Consider the following 12,958-nt stretch of genomic DNA (forward strand, 5'->3'; position numbering starts at 1 on the left):
AATTGTACGTTTTTTGTCAACAATTCAAATTACGTATGATTTAATAGCAAACTATGTAAGTTGTACCAAATCGAAAGTATACATTTGGGAGCAAGGGCGAGGACAGTAACAGTAACCGAGATGCAGTGAAAGTGAGTTAAATGCGATTAATACTGGCTCGTCGTGCGCGATCTTGACTGCATTTAATACACTTTTTAAGAAAGTGATATAATTCAATAGTTGACGGCATATTTTACTCGCAACAAAGCTTTTACTTCCATAACTTTCGAGGCTTTGTTTCCGAGATAACTGAATTTCGAAATTTGTCGGATACGCTTGCGATCGAGTACGAGTTCCTCTGGTATGTCTGTCCACTACTCACTGTTTCTACTTGTGCTCGAGTCCCAAGTCGTACTCTATTGCACGCATACGCAATCAACTTTCAAAGTCGATTCTCTCAAAAACGAAGTCTCGAATAAAAACATTTTATCGATACTAGAATATCGTCGATACCGGGATATTCTCTATATAATAATTATAAAAGGATCGAGTGTTCGTAGAAGCGGATAGGGACAATATCCTCGTCGCTGGAACGATTATGGAGAAACTGATCTCGAATAATTTAACACAAGGACCCAAGCTCCGAGCGCTATCTTATAAGTTGAAATAAAAAAGATGATTTATGGCCCAAACGATTTCCCGCCACAGTTTACGTTAACGATGAGAATTAAGCCAGACACAAGCAACGGAAATAAAATTATACGATAGTTTAAAAGATAATACTTTATTTTTAACTGAAATAGCGAAGGAAAAACCCGTGCCATCTGACTAGTCATAACAACCGTCTGTCCAACAGCGTATCTAGTCAAACGAATAATTCACCAGTCTTCCTTATCAGGCTAAAATTGACTATATTCGACCGGTTGTGTAATAACTGTGCCACCTTATCGGTCCAGGGTTAAAACATTTAAAGTTAGAAGCCAACTCGATCCGGAAAATGAAAAATCTAGCAAATCAAACGGATGGACATAATATGGATTAAATGGACAACGATATTTGCTCGTCCAAAATGTATTTCAGAATCGGTCAAAACTGGCAGTCGTTCGAACGAGATACTTTCTTAAGATACGTACCATTAACTTGCGTCTGCCATACTGCGTCTCCGACTCCCCACAGGCCAGAAACAGTGTAAAAAACATAAGGGTTTGCGGGGTGCGGTTTCCAGTGGAGTAGCACGACGACAAGACTAGCGTGGACGATGGCGCCCAGCGCCATAAGCGGCTGTCTGCCAACGAATTTCATTACGGACCCGAAGACCAGGGAGCAGGCCGCGTTCACCACTCCGAAGCAGATCATTACATAGCCCACTCTGTGCACGCCTAACGCACAGGAAATATACGCCTGGAAAAATAAAAGAAACGAACCAACGCTAAAGATAATGACCTCTCGATAATATTTAACTTCGAACAACTATTTAAACGACAACGAAAAAGACCTAAGAGCGTCTCTCTCGAGTAGCAAATATACATCCCATCGTTTTGACCACTTAATGGTATTCGCAGGAAAAGAAAAAAAGAATTTTCATCAAACGTTCCCGGTTTTACGATCTCAAGCTGCAAGGGTTTTTACGACTTCAATAAAAGTGACTTTATCTTAATATATAGGGTGGTCGCGAATAAAGATAGGTTGATAAGGAAGCGACTGGTTTCGAATGACTTTCATGAAATTAACGTTAATCGTGCTCGTGGCAAACAACTTTTGGCAGAATATTTGGAATTTATGATTTCGAATGTTTCCGACATTCGTATCATCGAGAACAACGGAGATATTTAAGTCGAATGGGGACACTCTGCACATTTGCCTAAACATCTCCATTTCGAACGGTATCATTGTATTTATATTAGAAATAAGTTACAGAACGTTCGTGTTTGCTATACTGCAAGACGTTTCAACTCGTTTTAACTAATTCGTGGCCACGTCGCGCAGAGTCCGATCTGATTGAGAAACGTTCGTGTTAATACATTATGAAACAGGTTTGCGAGAAGAGATAAAAGTTACAGTGACAAGGTAGCCATAGACGCGGTGGGGATGGCGCCAGAGCAGCTTTGAGCGACCAACTGAATTTGTTCCGAATACAGTTAGACTCATTAGTAAGGCGTATCCAATGCACCCTCCTTTAGATATCATTAGAACTTTAATAAGCTTCCCAGAAACAGGAATCCTGTTTCTTCTCGGATATATATAGAGGTAAAAATGTATTAATTAACACAAAAATATATTAGTTTACTTCGGTACGATCGAGCTACATACAGGGTGTTCAGCTACCAACCCCTCTATCTGTACATATAAAATTGAAAGTGACGAAATTGCAGCTGAGGCAAAATTTCATTCGATTTAATTGTCATCTTCCGAAAGTGATGCTCCCCGTTTACAGAACACTTAATATTTCTATTTCAGCAGAGCACCAACAAATATTGTATTTTATTCTTAGTTTTAATTAATACTAGAAGTTTAATAGATGGTACCGTGTGTTCTTCCTACCAGTATTATCAGCTTAATAACTTTTCTTTAATTTTCAATATTTTCTGCAAAAATGCATAATCCTCGCGCATCGATAATTTTACTGACTCGAGATGGAAAGGATTAAGGGTCGTTCGCCCGATGGTTGGCGTCCTATCGACAAAAAAAAAACAGTATATTCCCCTCTAAATCGTAGAAATTTCACTGACGCGGAGAGACGACTGCAAAAGATGCGTTCGATGCGCATCTATGCGCTTTCATTTGGTCACGTGTGTGCGTGCAGCTGTACGTCCCAGCATCACCGGTGCACGTAGAGCGAAAAAAAAGGGAGAAAAAAAAAACAAGAAATACTGGTTCACGGGATTCCAGGTATGGAAGTGGTATCGGAGAATTGCTGCAAGAATAAGATTCTGGGCTATTTATAACATGTCGAACCAGCTGATTCAATGGAAGGTAGCTTCACGGGATACTGATGCCTTCCAGTAGCAGTTTATTTCAACGATTACTTTATTCCTTGGCCATTTTGTTGTACGCGAATACACGCGTAACCCGCGTGCACGTATTTGTATACATATTTCGTCATCGAACTGGTTTGAAACAAGTTTGCTTCCCAAACTGTATCATCTTCGTTTCTTTCTTTTACCACGGGCCGCGATACGCAACCGATCGGTCGTTATACAATTTATAAATCGAATGCTCGTACGGCGCTTTAAAAGCCAAAGGATGCATGCATCGGCCGATATTTCAGCGTATCTGCGATCAGTAGCATGTATTTCCGGAGAACAATTGCACGACCTCGGATGGCCGTTGCGCATCATGAATCTGCCGTTCTGTATCCGGTTCGTATCCGGGTGATCCAAGCCAGTTTTTTATGCTCTATCTGACGAGGATAATCGTTCAACAATTTTCGGACAGCTCTTTCGACTGTTCGACGGTTTTTTGCGAGGTATTTTTCGAAAAAATGACGTCGTTAGAATAATTTTTACTATTAATTAAATACAAAAGCGACTCAGTCAGGTAAAACTATGTTCTCAACGTTAAATTTACAGACACTGATTGTGTATATACATTTCAAAAATGTAGATTTTCCTTTAATTAAGATGTACATATTCGTATCGTTGCATTAAAAAATCTAATATAAACGATATTTAGGAGTTCTGCAACTTTAAGTATAGAATCTGAAATAATCGTTCGTCCTGGTATATTAGAAAACGATGCCTTGCTTATTTTTTGTTAAGAATAGATGAGTTCTTCGATTCTCATTGTTACTTATTAGTCGACTGTTCTGCCTCGCGAGTCACGAATAATTACACCTCCAGTTGTTAAGCAATGCTTTGGAAATATATATTGTTGAAATCGTGGAAACTCATTAAATAACTAATGTTTTGCTTATTAATTTCAAGATCAAGGTTCGATAGTTAAAATTTTCTTCGAAACTATAATGATTGAAAATGTTTGCAACATTGTGTAACGTTTCGAAGATACATAACTGTTATATCGATTCTGTTGAAAATCTGAGATGAAATATCCAATCCACTTTATGTAACTAATTCTCACAATACATAACTGTGATATTGTTTAAACTATTTTTATGTTATTCAATTTCTTATTTAATATTTCACACTGGGCACATTAATTTGCCACAGGAACGTTTCACGAAAGGATCAATTTGCTACTTGGCTCGAGAATTTTACAATCAACTACTCACTTGTGTAAAATCTGCTCCTATGAAGGCTTGTTCCATACCAATCCATACTGTGATCGGTATGAGAAGCTGCTGATAAGGTTTCTTCAGTTGATAAGCAGTTGCAGAAAGCAATTGTATACCACTGAGCTCTTGGCTATCAACTCGTCGTTGTTTCTCACCGTACCTGAAAGAGAAAAAGTTCAGTTACTCGATACTCCTCGTAATTAAACTTTTCGTCGACATTGTTTCCGATATTCGAGTCCAACAACTATTTCACTTTGTATGCTCTTAGTTCTCGATTTCTTCGAAAACAATTTTGGAGAACGTGAAGTAAAAAAATGTCGATATTCCGGTACTCAAATATAGAAAAATTTGACGAGAAGTCCCATTCTGATTCGAAGCATGGTATACCAAACAAATGAAAATGAAGACGAAACATGAAAGCGCGAATCACTCGTTATTTCGTAGAAAATGATCGACTGCGAATCACGAAGGTTTCAACCGTAATTGTAGTCTTAAATGCTACGTAATTGCTGACGGCGTTTCTATAATATCAAACCGCGAATATGTACCGTAACGTTGTTTTGTAGTTTAATTTTAAGAAACCTTCGTTCAGGAAATTAAACCGAACGAATAGCGTCTCTAAATTGCGTTCAAGGTACCCGAGTATTACGAGTCGATTATGTTGCCATAGCACGTCTTCGATGTTCCATGGCTACTCGCAATGGCGGATACAGGGGGAGGCTATGCGACTAAAAATATTGCTCGAGCAATAGAAAACCACTCTTGCAGCGATTCAAATTCAGATATTAGATTTTATTGTGTCAATTGTTGGGGGGCTCAAAACCTTTTTATTTTATTTATTATTTCTGGGAGTAGAATTATCGAATCCTCGAAACCTCGATTTCTTTAGTCCACTCTTCTTAGATTCGCTACTGCTCATCGAAAGTAGTAATATTCATGAAGTTGATGCAGTCATTTTCTGATGTCACCGGAATTCCAAAGTGCACCATTTTCTGTCAAAGGGACAGAGCGTGCACGAGTTGTGGTACGAGTCTAATACAGTCGCGTTACTTGTTTCTTATGCTAAATAAGCGACTGCAACATTAAAGCTTGTCATTGAAGTCCTGATATACCCGTGTTGTGAAACGCTGAGAAACGACAGAGATTATTGCAGTCAAACTATTATATCGATCAACGAAGGCAATAATAGACAAATATTTTAGCGTCTAAGCCAACAATGAATCGCAATAAGTGGACAAAAAACAGAAATACCTATTCTTTAAGTTCGTTGATAGTTTTAACTATTTTTATCAGAATATCTCACAGGTCCTCTATGGAAAGTTCTCAAAGCTATCCTTTCGTCGAAGAAACTCTATGAATGGCGGCATTGTCCTGTTGCAAATCATTAACTCATCTTTTGTTAATGCAATAAGATAGACAGTAAGACAAGATACTATCGAGGACTCGTCTCAATCTCGACTTAAGATCTCGATATTTTCGAGACCTCGCACACCCCTAATAGTAACCCAAACCTGACTAACGAAACCTAAAATAAAATAATTAGATACTTAAATTTCTCTGGGAAAAAGGACAATTTTAATATCCTTTAAAATGCTATCACAAAATTGAATTCTTAGAGTGCAGAGAGTTAAATCAATAATTAAACTTCGTCGAAGAAAGGGGGTAAAAGAGATGATAGTTTATAATTATTCAGAGCAGCGGCAGTTCCTCGAGGACAGTCATCCAGAAGGATACGAGGGACGTAATTCGCAGTCTAATTCCGGTGGTTTTCAAACTCGCCGCGATAATTGCGTTTCCCGAGGAATAAAAACGTGCAAACCGGATACGAGGGGATACGAAAAATATCGCGCGACTATGTTCGTTTGCGTCAACGTTGAACAAAGAGCACGAAGTTGGTTTCTTCGTCGTGAATTCTTCCATCTCGCGGACGGATCCGTACGCAAGAACATGGTTACTCCGTTTCATGAACGCCCGCTGCGTTTATTATACTCGACGGGAAACCGGTTCCGGTGTTTCCTTCTTTGTTTTTTTTCTTTTCTTCTCCCCCTCCCCTTCATCCGGTGATTTTTTTAATCGCGAGAAAATTTCGAATCCGAGGTCGAAGGACGCGCGCCAAAATCCCGATCGACTCGTTCTTTTTTCGTGCACGCCGCGCACGATTACCCCCCAAAACGGAGGTCAATAATTTTGAGAAAGATCGCGGAAGTCCCTGGTGGTGAACATGCCCGTTCGAGAAAGCGAAGGCTCGTAAAAGGGCCGTTCAGCAGAATCCGGTAAATTATCCAGCGCTAAATTTAGCCACGGAGAGCACTTGAATACGATCTACCCCGAGGGTCTGAAGGATCAGGTCGTAGCCGGTGTAAGGAACGACCGAGAACCGAGATCCGAGAGCAAGGTTTTAGATTCGTTCGGCGGGCCCCAGGCGACCAGCAGTGAATTCGCAAAATAAATCTTAATGGTAGTGTTAAACGACGATGACCATCCTGATGCTCCAACCCGGACAGCATTCCAAAGAACACGTTCGTTGTTTGAGGTTCCGTGGCTGAACGCGTCTAATGCTTCTTGTTTCTAGAATCCTCCGGCGCGTGTACATATGCAGTACCGGTCATGGGCTCCGAGACGTTCGTCGACTCGAAACAGACTGTTTCCCCCGGAAAACTCAAGCAGTTTATGCGTTAGATGATATATTGTATATTTCTCTTTAATGCAACCTTTTGCAACCTCGAATGACTCTGAATACCCATTGTCATTTTTGGTCAACGATCATACCCTCGAAATCCTACGCACTTTCGAGAAAAAAATTCAAATAGGTAGACAAATTTTTCGGTGAAATTAAAATATTTCAAATCGTTTTGGAAAAATTATTTTCGGTTGCGGGGATCAATTACAATCATTTTTGGTGAATAGACACACCCCCGAAATCCTACTCAGTTTCGAGAAAAAAAATTCTTTACCGAAAATATAGTGTGTAGTCAGAAATGTTTCTATAACTTTTTAACAAAGCCTCAATCAACAAATTAGTATCCTTGATTTTCGTCTTATTTTGGTCTGGTGGAACACCCTGTATAATAAAATTTTAAGTAGAATAAAAATTGATCTTCATGTTGGTTTCTAATTTAATTTAGCCATGTTTTGTAAGGACAGGGGCTTGACGTGATTTTTCTTAATTGAACGGAAAACGGGAGTAAATTAATTACACGTTGAGCTGAACGTCCGAGTAATCGAAAGTTTCCTCGCGAGGATTTACGTAAACCTGGTTACGCGAAAATCGTTACAGATCGAAGTATTGTTTTTCTCGAACGAATTTGCGAGCATGAAATAGAAACGAGTAAAAATAAACACGACACAAAAATGTTGGGCCTTAGAAAAAGTATTAGTTTAGACGATTACCTAATTTTAATATTAGCAAAAGTAAAGTAAAACATTAGTAAGATAAAGTTGTACTTAAAATAGTTTTAAAAACGCTCAACGAATAAAAAGTGAATAGGACAGTTCCCCGACAAAATGCGTTGTTTTCGAGATATTTAGACATTATTCCACCGAAACTAGGTCTCGATGAAGTTGCATCCGAAGATGCAAGAAAAAATTTTAAAAACAATGGTGCCCCGAGGTAAGCCGTACCTAATAATGTAACCGTAATGTAAAAATTAATTGATAACAACAGCAAGGGAGTCAGGGATGAATCGTAGAAAGTGCTGTTGACAAGCAATTGTTGCTAACGTCGAATGTCAAATATTATTCAACGGAGACGCTGATTACGCACAACGAATGTCAACGTACGAGCGAGTCATGCACGTGTACATTCTAAGTAGAATGTGTCAGCTTGTAAACATTAAACAAGCCATCAGCTAATCCAGATACATAATTCAAGAATGCCTGACTCATAGTCCGGTACCGGTTGGTCTCACGGTCCCCCACCTATCTCGGACACGAGGAAAAAAGAGGGACAATATCTCGTCGATCGTAAATATGTCGCGAGGTGGAATAAACTATTAGCCGTGGACCGTTAATCGATCGTAAATGTATGCACGTAGCCGAGGAAAACATTACTTGCGCAAACCGTTCGCGACGATAAGCAGAAGCCTTTGGCTTCTGTCGAATTCAAGGACGATTGAGTCGTCGTGACTTCGTATTAAGTTACGGATTTATGTCGCCGACCGACGACGAGAATTCTCGCCTGGTGGCGTACGGTTAAATTTTTTTTCGAACGTTCGCGTACGATCAGCCATTAAGTATTCCTTTAAACTTTATCTCCGACCGATCGCGTAACGCGCCTCCGCCGAACTGACGAAACTTAATAGGCGCTCCAAGTACTTTCGTTGCTCTTGATGTACAAGGAAACGCGGATATTCGTTCCGGAGGGACAACGAACGAGATAAAGAACACTTTTTCTTTCCCAAGGTCGTGTGCTCTCGATATCGCTTGCACTCCATCTTGTAAGAAAATAAACGACAAATTGGCTGGCCTTCTGAAATGCAGTTTCATGATCAACGCGTTCGTCGTTGAACCATTCCTCTGCACGCGCATGCGATCGTTTTTATCGATCGAATTCGTATCGTTTCCGTCGCGACTTTACAGTAGTGCAATTCGATTAATGAACGATACGATATTGTGACGGCGCTCTACGTAGGTTAAAAAGTGCATCGTAAGCTCAGCTGATGTACATATAGTAAAATAAGATATCCTGATAGAAGAATAGCTTTACCGGGCAAAAAGAGATATCTTCCGCAGTTCTCGTCCACGATATCTATAGTGATATCAAATATGTAAAACAAGAAGCGTACAAGAGGATACCTAAAAGCAAGTTTTTAAATACGATACGCGTGCAGTTTGACAGAGCACTGTACTTTAGACAATTACTATAATATTATATAGTCATTTTGCTCGTCCGTTTTAAAAAATGCAAATTCTTAGATCTTATTACCTCGTATCGTCACGTTTATTAATTTTAAGTTACTATCAAGGTAAATTTTATTACCTGTTTTATATTGAAATAATTTTTCACTTAAGAGAAACGAGGTATGTACTAAATATTTTTTCACACCGCGATCTTTAGAACGTGTCTACCGTGCAAAGAGAGAATCGAGTTTAATGTGAATTTAACGATGACCTTATGATTACAAGGTATGTTATATCATAGTAGGTATGTATATCTTGATTTTACAGGAATAATTCTTCAAGAGCATCTGCAAAGGACAGGATATTATACCATATGTAGTTTGCTTACATCACGAGCGATGACAAAAGTATTCCTTATTTAAATAATGCAAGTAATATCGTAACGATTACAAAATATAGAATAAAACGTCGTTAAACATTGGCGTTGAATAAAAAATATCCATCATCTATGCACAACGAATAAATTATCATATATTGTGCGAATGTATATTGTTCATTTTGTATTATGTTGCATCTTTTAAAACCTTAATTTACGAAGTGACGACTACAGAAAATCATAATTTCAAGCAAGATGATTTATTGTCTTCCGACATCGTTCTGCAAGCAATGCTATTACACTCGAATTTTATGTTTGCTTTAAGTTACAAAAACCGCATTCTTTCACGTTTGATGTCGTCGTTGTTAAATCCCCTCCCGCTAAAAAAGATCCTCCATCGCTTCGAAAAGGCGATACTCGAACGGATGCCATTTTATTTCATAACTATTTGAAATAATTGTAATTGCTTCAAACAGATTGTTACAAAGATTTCATAAAATAAATCTTTGTATTAATTTTCAGGATTATCTCTTTTGGCCAATTTCAAATAAAGAAACAACGAAATGACTCGTTAATCGAAATCCATTTATCTCGTATAGATCGCTACTATTTTTATTTTTAACTAGTACCGGACAGTAGCGATATTTTTAAGGGGATAGAATAAACAATGATCTGTTCAAATTCCATACCAAAGTTTCAGCTAACTATTATAAAAATATTATTTGTTTCGTTGCTTTACATCGATTTTGAAATAGTATAGAAGGCATAAAATATTATATTTTTTTAATAATTTAAAAAAAACCTTAAATGCCCGGCTATACTAGGGGAACTTCCCCTATTCGTTACGTATTTCGCGATTCGTGGTTCACGTGTACGCGAGTTTCGCTTCGGAGAGTGGCCATATTGTATTCCATGGATGTTGTTCACGCGTCGCTGGTAATAACGCGCAAAAATGAAAAGCAGAGAAAATCCAAGCGTCATTAAACGCCATTAACGTCATCCTCGATAGCGCTCGTAACAATGCGGCAAGGTCAGCGAGAATCGTTTTATCTCGAAAGGAAAGGATAAGACGAGGCGATAGACGGCCGCTGAATCGGAAATGCCATTATCTGTCAGCGCGTTCGCTCGTTTCAACGTCCAGGCGAGACCCGGCGCTCGGCTCTCGAACCGTTATAATTCACTTCGCGTTGATTCGGAAACGGCTTGAAACGATAAGTCGAGAACCGAGATACGATACGTATGGATCCTAACGTGTTTTGCCCCTTACGTAACGACGCTTACTCTCCCAGAGCGCGCAGACGTTACGGAGCGGCGTTCCAAGAGACAGTGGAAGTAGAATAACCGAAGGATTCGCAATATGCAACTCGCGTAACGTTCTGCAATGATTCTGCAACTGCTACAGGTTGTACCACTTACTATCGAGTGGCATACGCGTACCGTAATTAGATACTGTTGCACGCGCGCGTACGTGTGCGGAGAATGATAGAGCCAGGCCCGTATTATCCATTTCTATAGGCACAATAGGCATAAGGCCTACATACCTTTAACGAGACTTACGATACGCACTTCGTTTGATAAATCACCGTACCGACGCTGTAAAAAATGGAACAATGCCACCGGTGTAAATCTCTTCTTTTTCTATTACCAATCGTTTTTACATCCGGCGCCGATACGCCGTTGGCAGCGATCGAGCCACCAAGTACCAAAATGGCGCGCGTCGATAAGAGTTCTAAACAGAATTTTTTAATTTTCAGACGTCTCGAAACACCCTCGCTAATCGTTCGATATTTTTAACTCTATAATATAAATATATGTGCATAATAATAAAATGTAGGATGACGACTACACGAAATTTGAAAAATTGACAATCGCCACTGCTTTCTCTACGAAATAGAAAGAACGCTCAATTTTGAACGAATCGAGAATTACGTGTTTTACAAAACTCGTAAACTTGCCGTAATGCGATTAATTCTAAAGTCGCGACTCTGGTATCGCGTGGCTGGAACGTATCATAAATCTGGGATCATTGCAATCTGCCCACGCGTTCTGCCTTCGATGACTTTGAGGAATTCGAATTCATTGGCGGGACGCGCGTAAAGAGAGAAAGTAGACGGAAACCTGCGCGAATAGAAACGCAAAAAACTTTTGCATCAAGGTATCGAAGCTTTTTTCAAACCAGTTTTCGAAGATTTAAGCGCGTATGATTTATTGATATCGAGTACGTGAATTCCGTTATCTATCCAGCGGCGCTGAGACCGCTGTTCAATGTTCGTCCATACTACAATTTTTGTGAAAGAAAAAAAAAACGATAAACACTGAACTTAATTTAATTCGTTTACCATAGATTCTGCATCGAGAATTGCAAGCGTATTCTATTGTGTTTCGCGACGGCAGAAATGGCACTCAACGGAGTTACACAAGTGGAGAACACAGTATTGCATTGAATAGTCGATCATTATGATCGGGGCCGGTGATTGTCAGTTGAGAACCTCGTATTTGATATTCTCGTACATTTAGAATGGCGGATCTAACGGATTATACCTTTTTAACCTGTACAGGGTGTCCCGTGATTTGTCGTACGACAGAAAAAAATAGTTGCACCGTTCTCGAATCGACCGAAACAAAAAATAAATAAAAATCGTTCTTGTTTTCCCCGATACTGCACACGCGAGGCTCAATGTACCGCTTATTAGCGTGCAAAGATGACCGAGAACGCAGAAAAAGACGTTTCATCCTTGCCGAGGATTTTCAATCAACTCTGAAACGTAGCTACGTAATTTACCCGACAAAACACTATTAATAATGTAGAAAAAAAGGCTTCGATAAACGGTTGTTAGCTCGCCGATGATCGACTCGGTAAAAAGTTATTTTTACTGATTACGGAATTGATCATCGAGAACCGTTTAAATTGATTTAGTACCATAACGAATCGAGGTATTTAATTGGAAATTAATCATTCCGAGAAATGGAATTCCAAGGGAATCACGGGGATAATGATACGTAAGGTGTTTCTTGCACGCTCGCGGCGGGGGAATGCGAATCGCGCGAGCATCGATATTGCACAGGTGAATCGGCCAATAAATTGGATGTTCATCGAAGCGCAAAATGCCGGAAATCGAAAGTACGTCAAGTGTTCGTGGCACGAGATACGCACCTTTCTCTCCTGCCTTTTAACGTCCATACCCGTAGGAGACAAAGGGGACGCAGGTATGTCTGGTACTGTCTCGTCGCGTTCGCGTCTCTGTTTTCGTTCGTCTTTGTGTCTGTGCAACGACCAACCACGTTGATAACAAACGCGCGTGCATCGTGACAGAGGAAAACGACAATTTTTCTAACTGCTCCGGTATTATGCACTACGATTGTGGAACCTGACTACAATCATCAACGCGAGCTGCATATCTGGACGATCCTATGAATGAAGCTCGGATCCACGGTAATACGGTACGCAACAGTTCGCGTTTACGTAATTCATAAAGGATCGTAAAATTTGCATTCTAACGATGCTTTTTTTATTCCTCACGGGTGCAATACAT

General features: G+C 39.6%; 1 protein-coding gene across 3 annotated transcripts in view; it reads right to left on the bottom strand.

Annotated features, from left to right (window-relative positions):
• Nucleotides 1-12,958, bottom strand: part of LOC143348501 (UNC93-like protein) — a 52,669-nt gene that overhangs the window by 5,031 nt on the left and 34,680 nt on the right. For all 3 annotated transcript variants that reach the window (XR_013080778.1, XR_013080779.1, XM_076778767.1), the window contains exons 4-5: nt 4,208-4,370; nt 1,113-1,380 (exon numbers count right to left, since the gene is read on the bottom strand). Coding sequence is in view for 1 of the 3 variants with exons in the window: in XM_076778767.1 (XP_076634882.1) it covers nt 1,113-1,380; nt 4,208-4,370 (431 nt within the window). In the remaining 2 variants the exon portion in view is untranslated. The remainder of the gene's footprint in view (nt 1-1,112; nt 1,381-4,207; nt 4,371-12,958) is intronic.

Source organism: Colletes latitarsis, chromosome 11 (assembly GCF_051014445.1).
Source record: "Colletes latitarsis isolate SP2378_abdomen chromosome 11, iyColLati1, whole genome shotgun sequence".
NCBI lineage: Eukaryota > Metazoa > Arthropoda > Insecta > Hymenoptera > Colletidae > Colletes > Colletes latitarsis.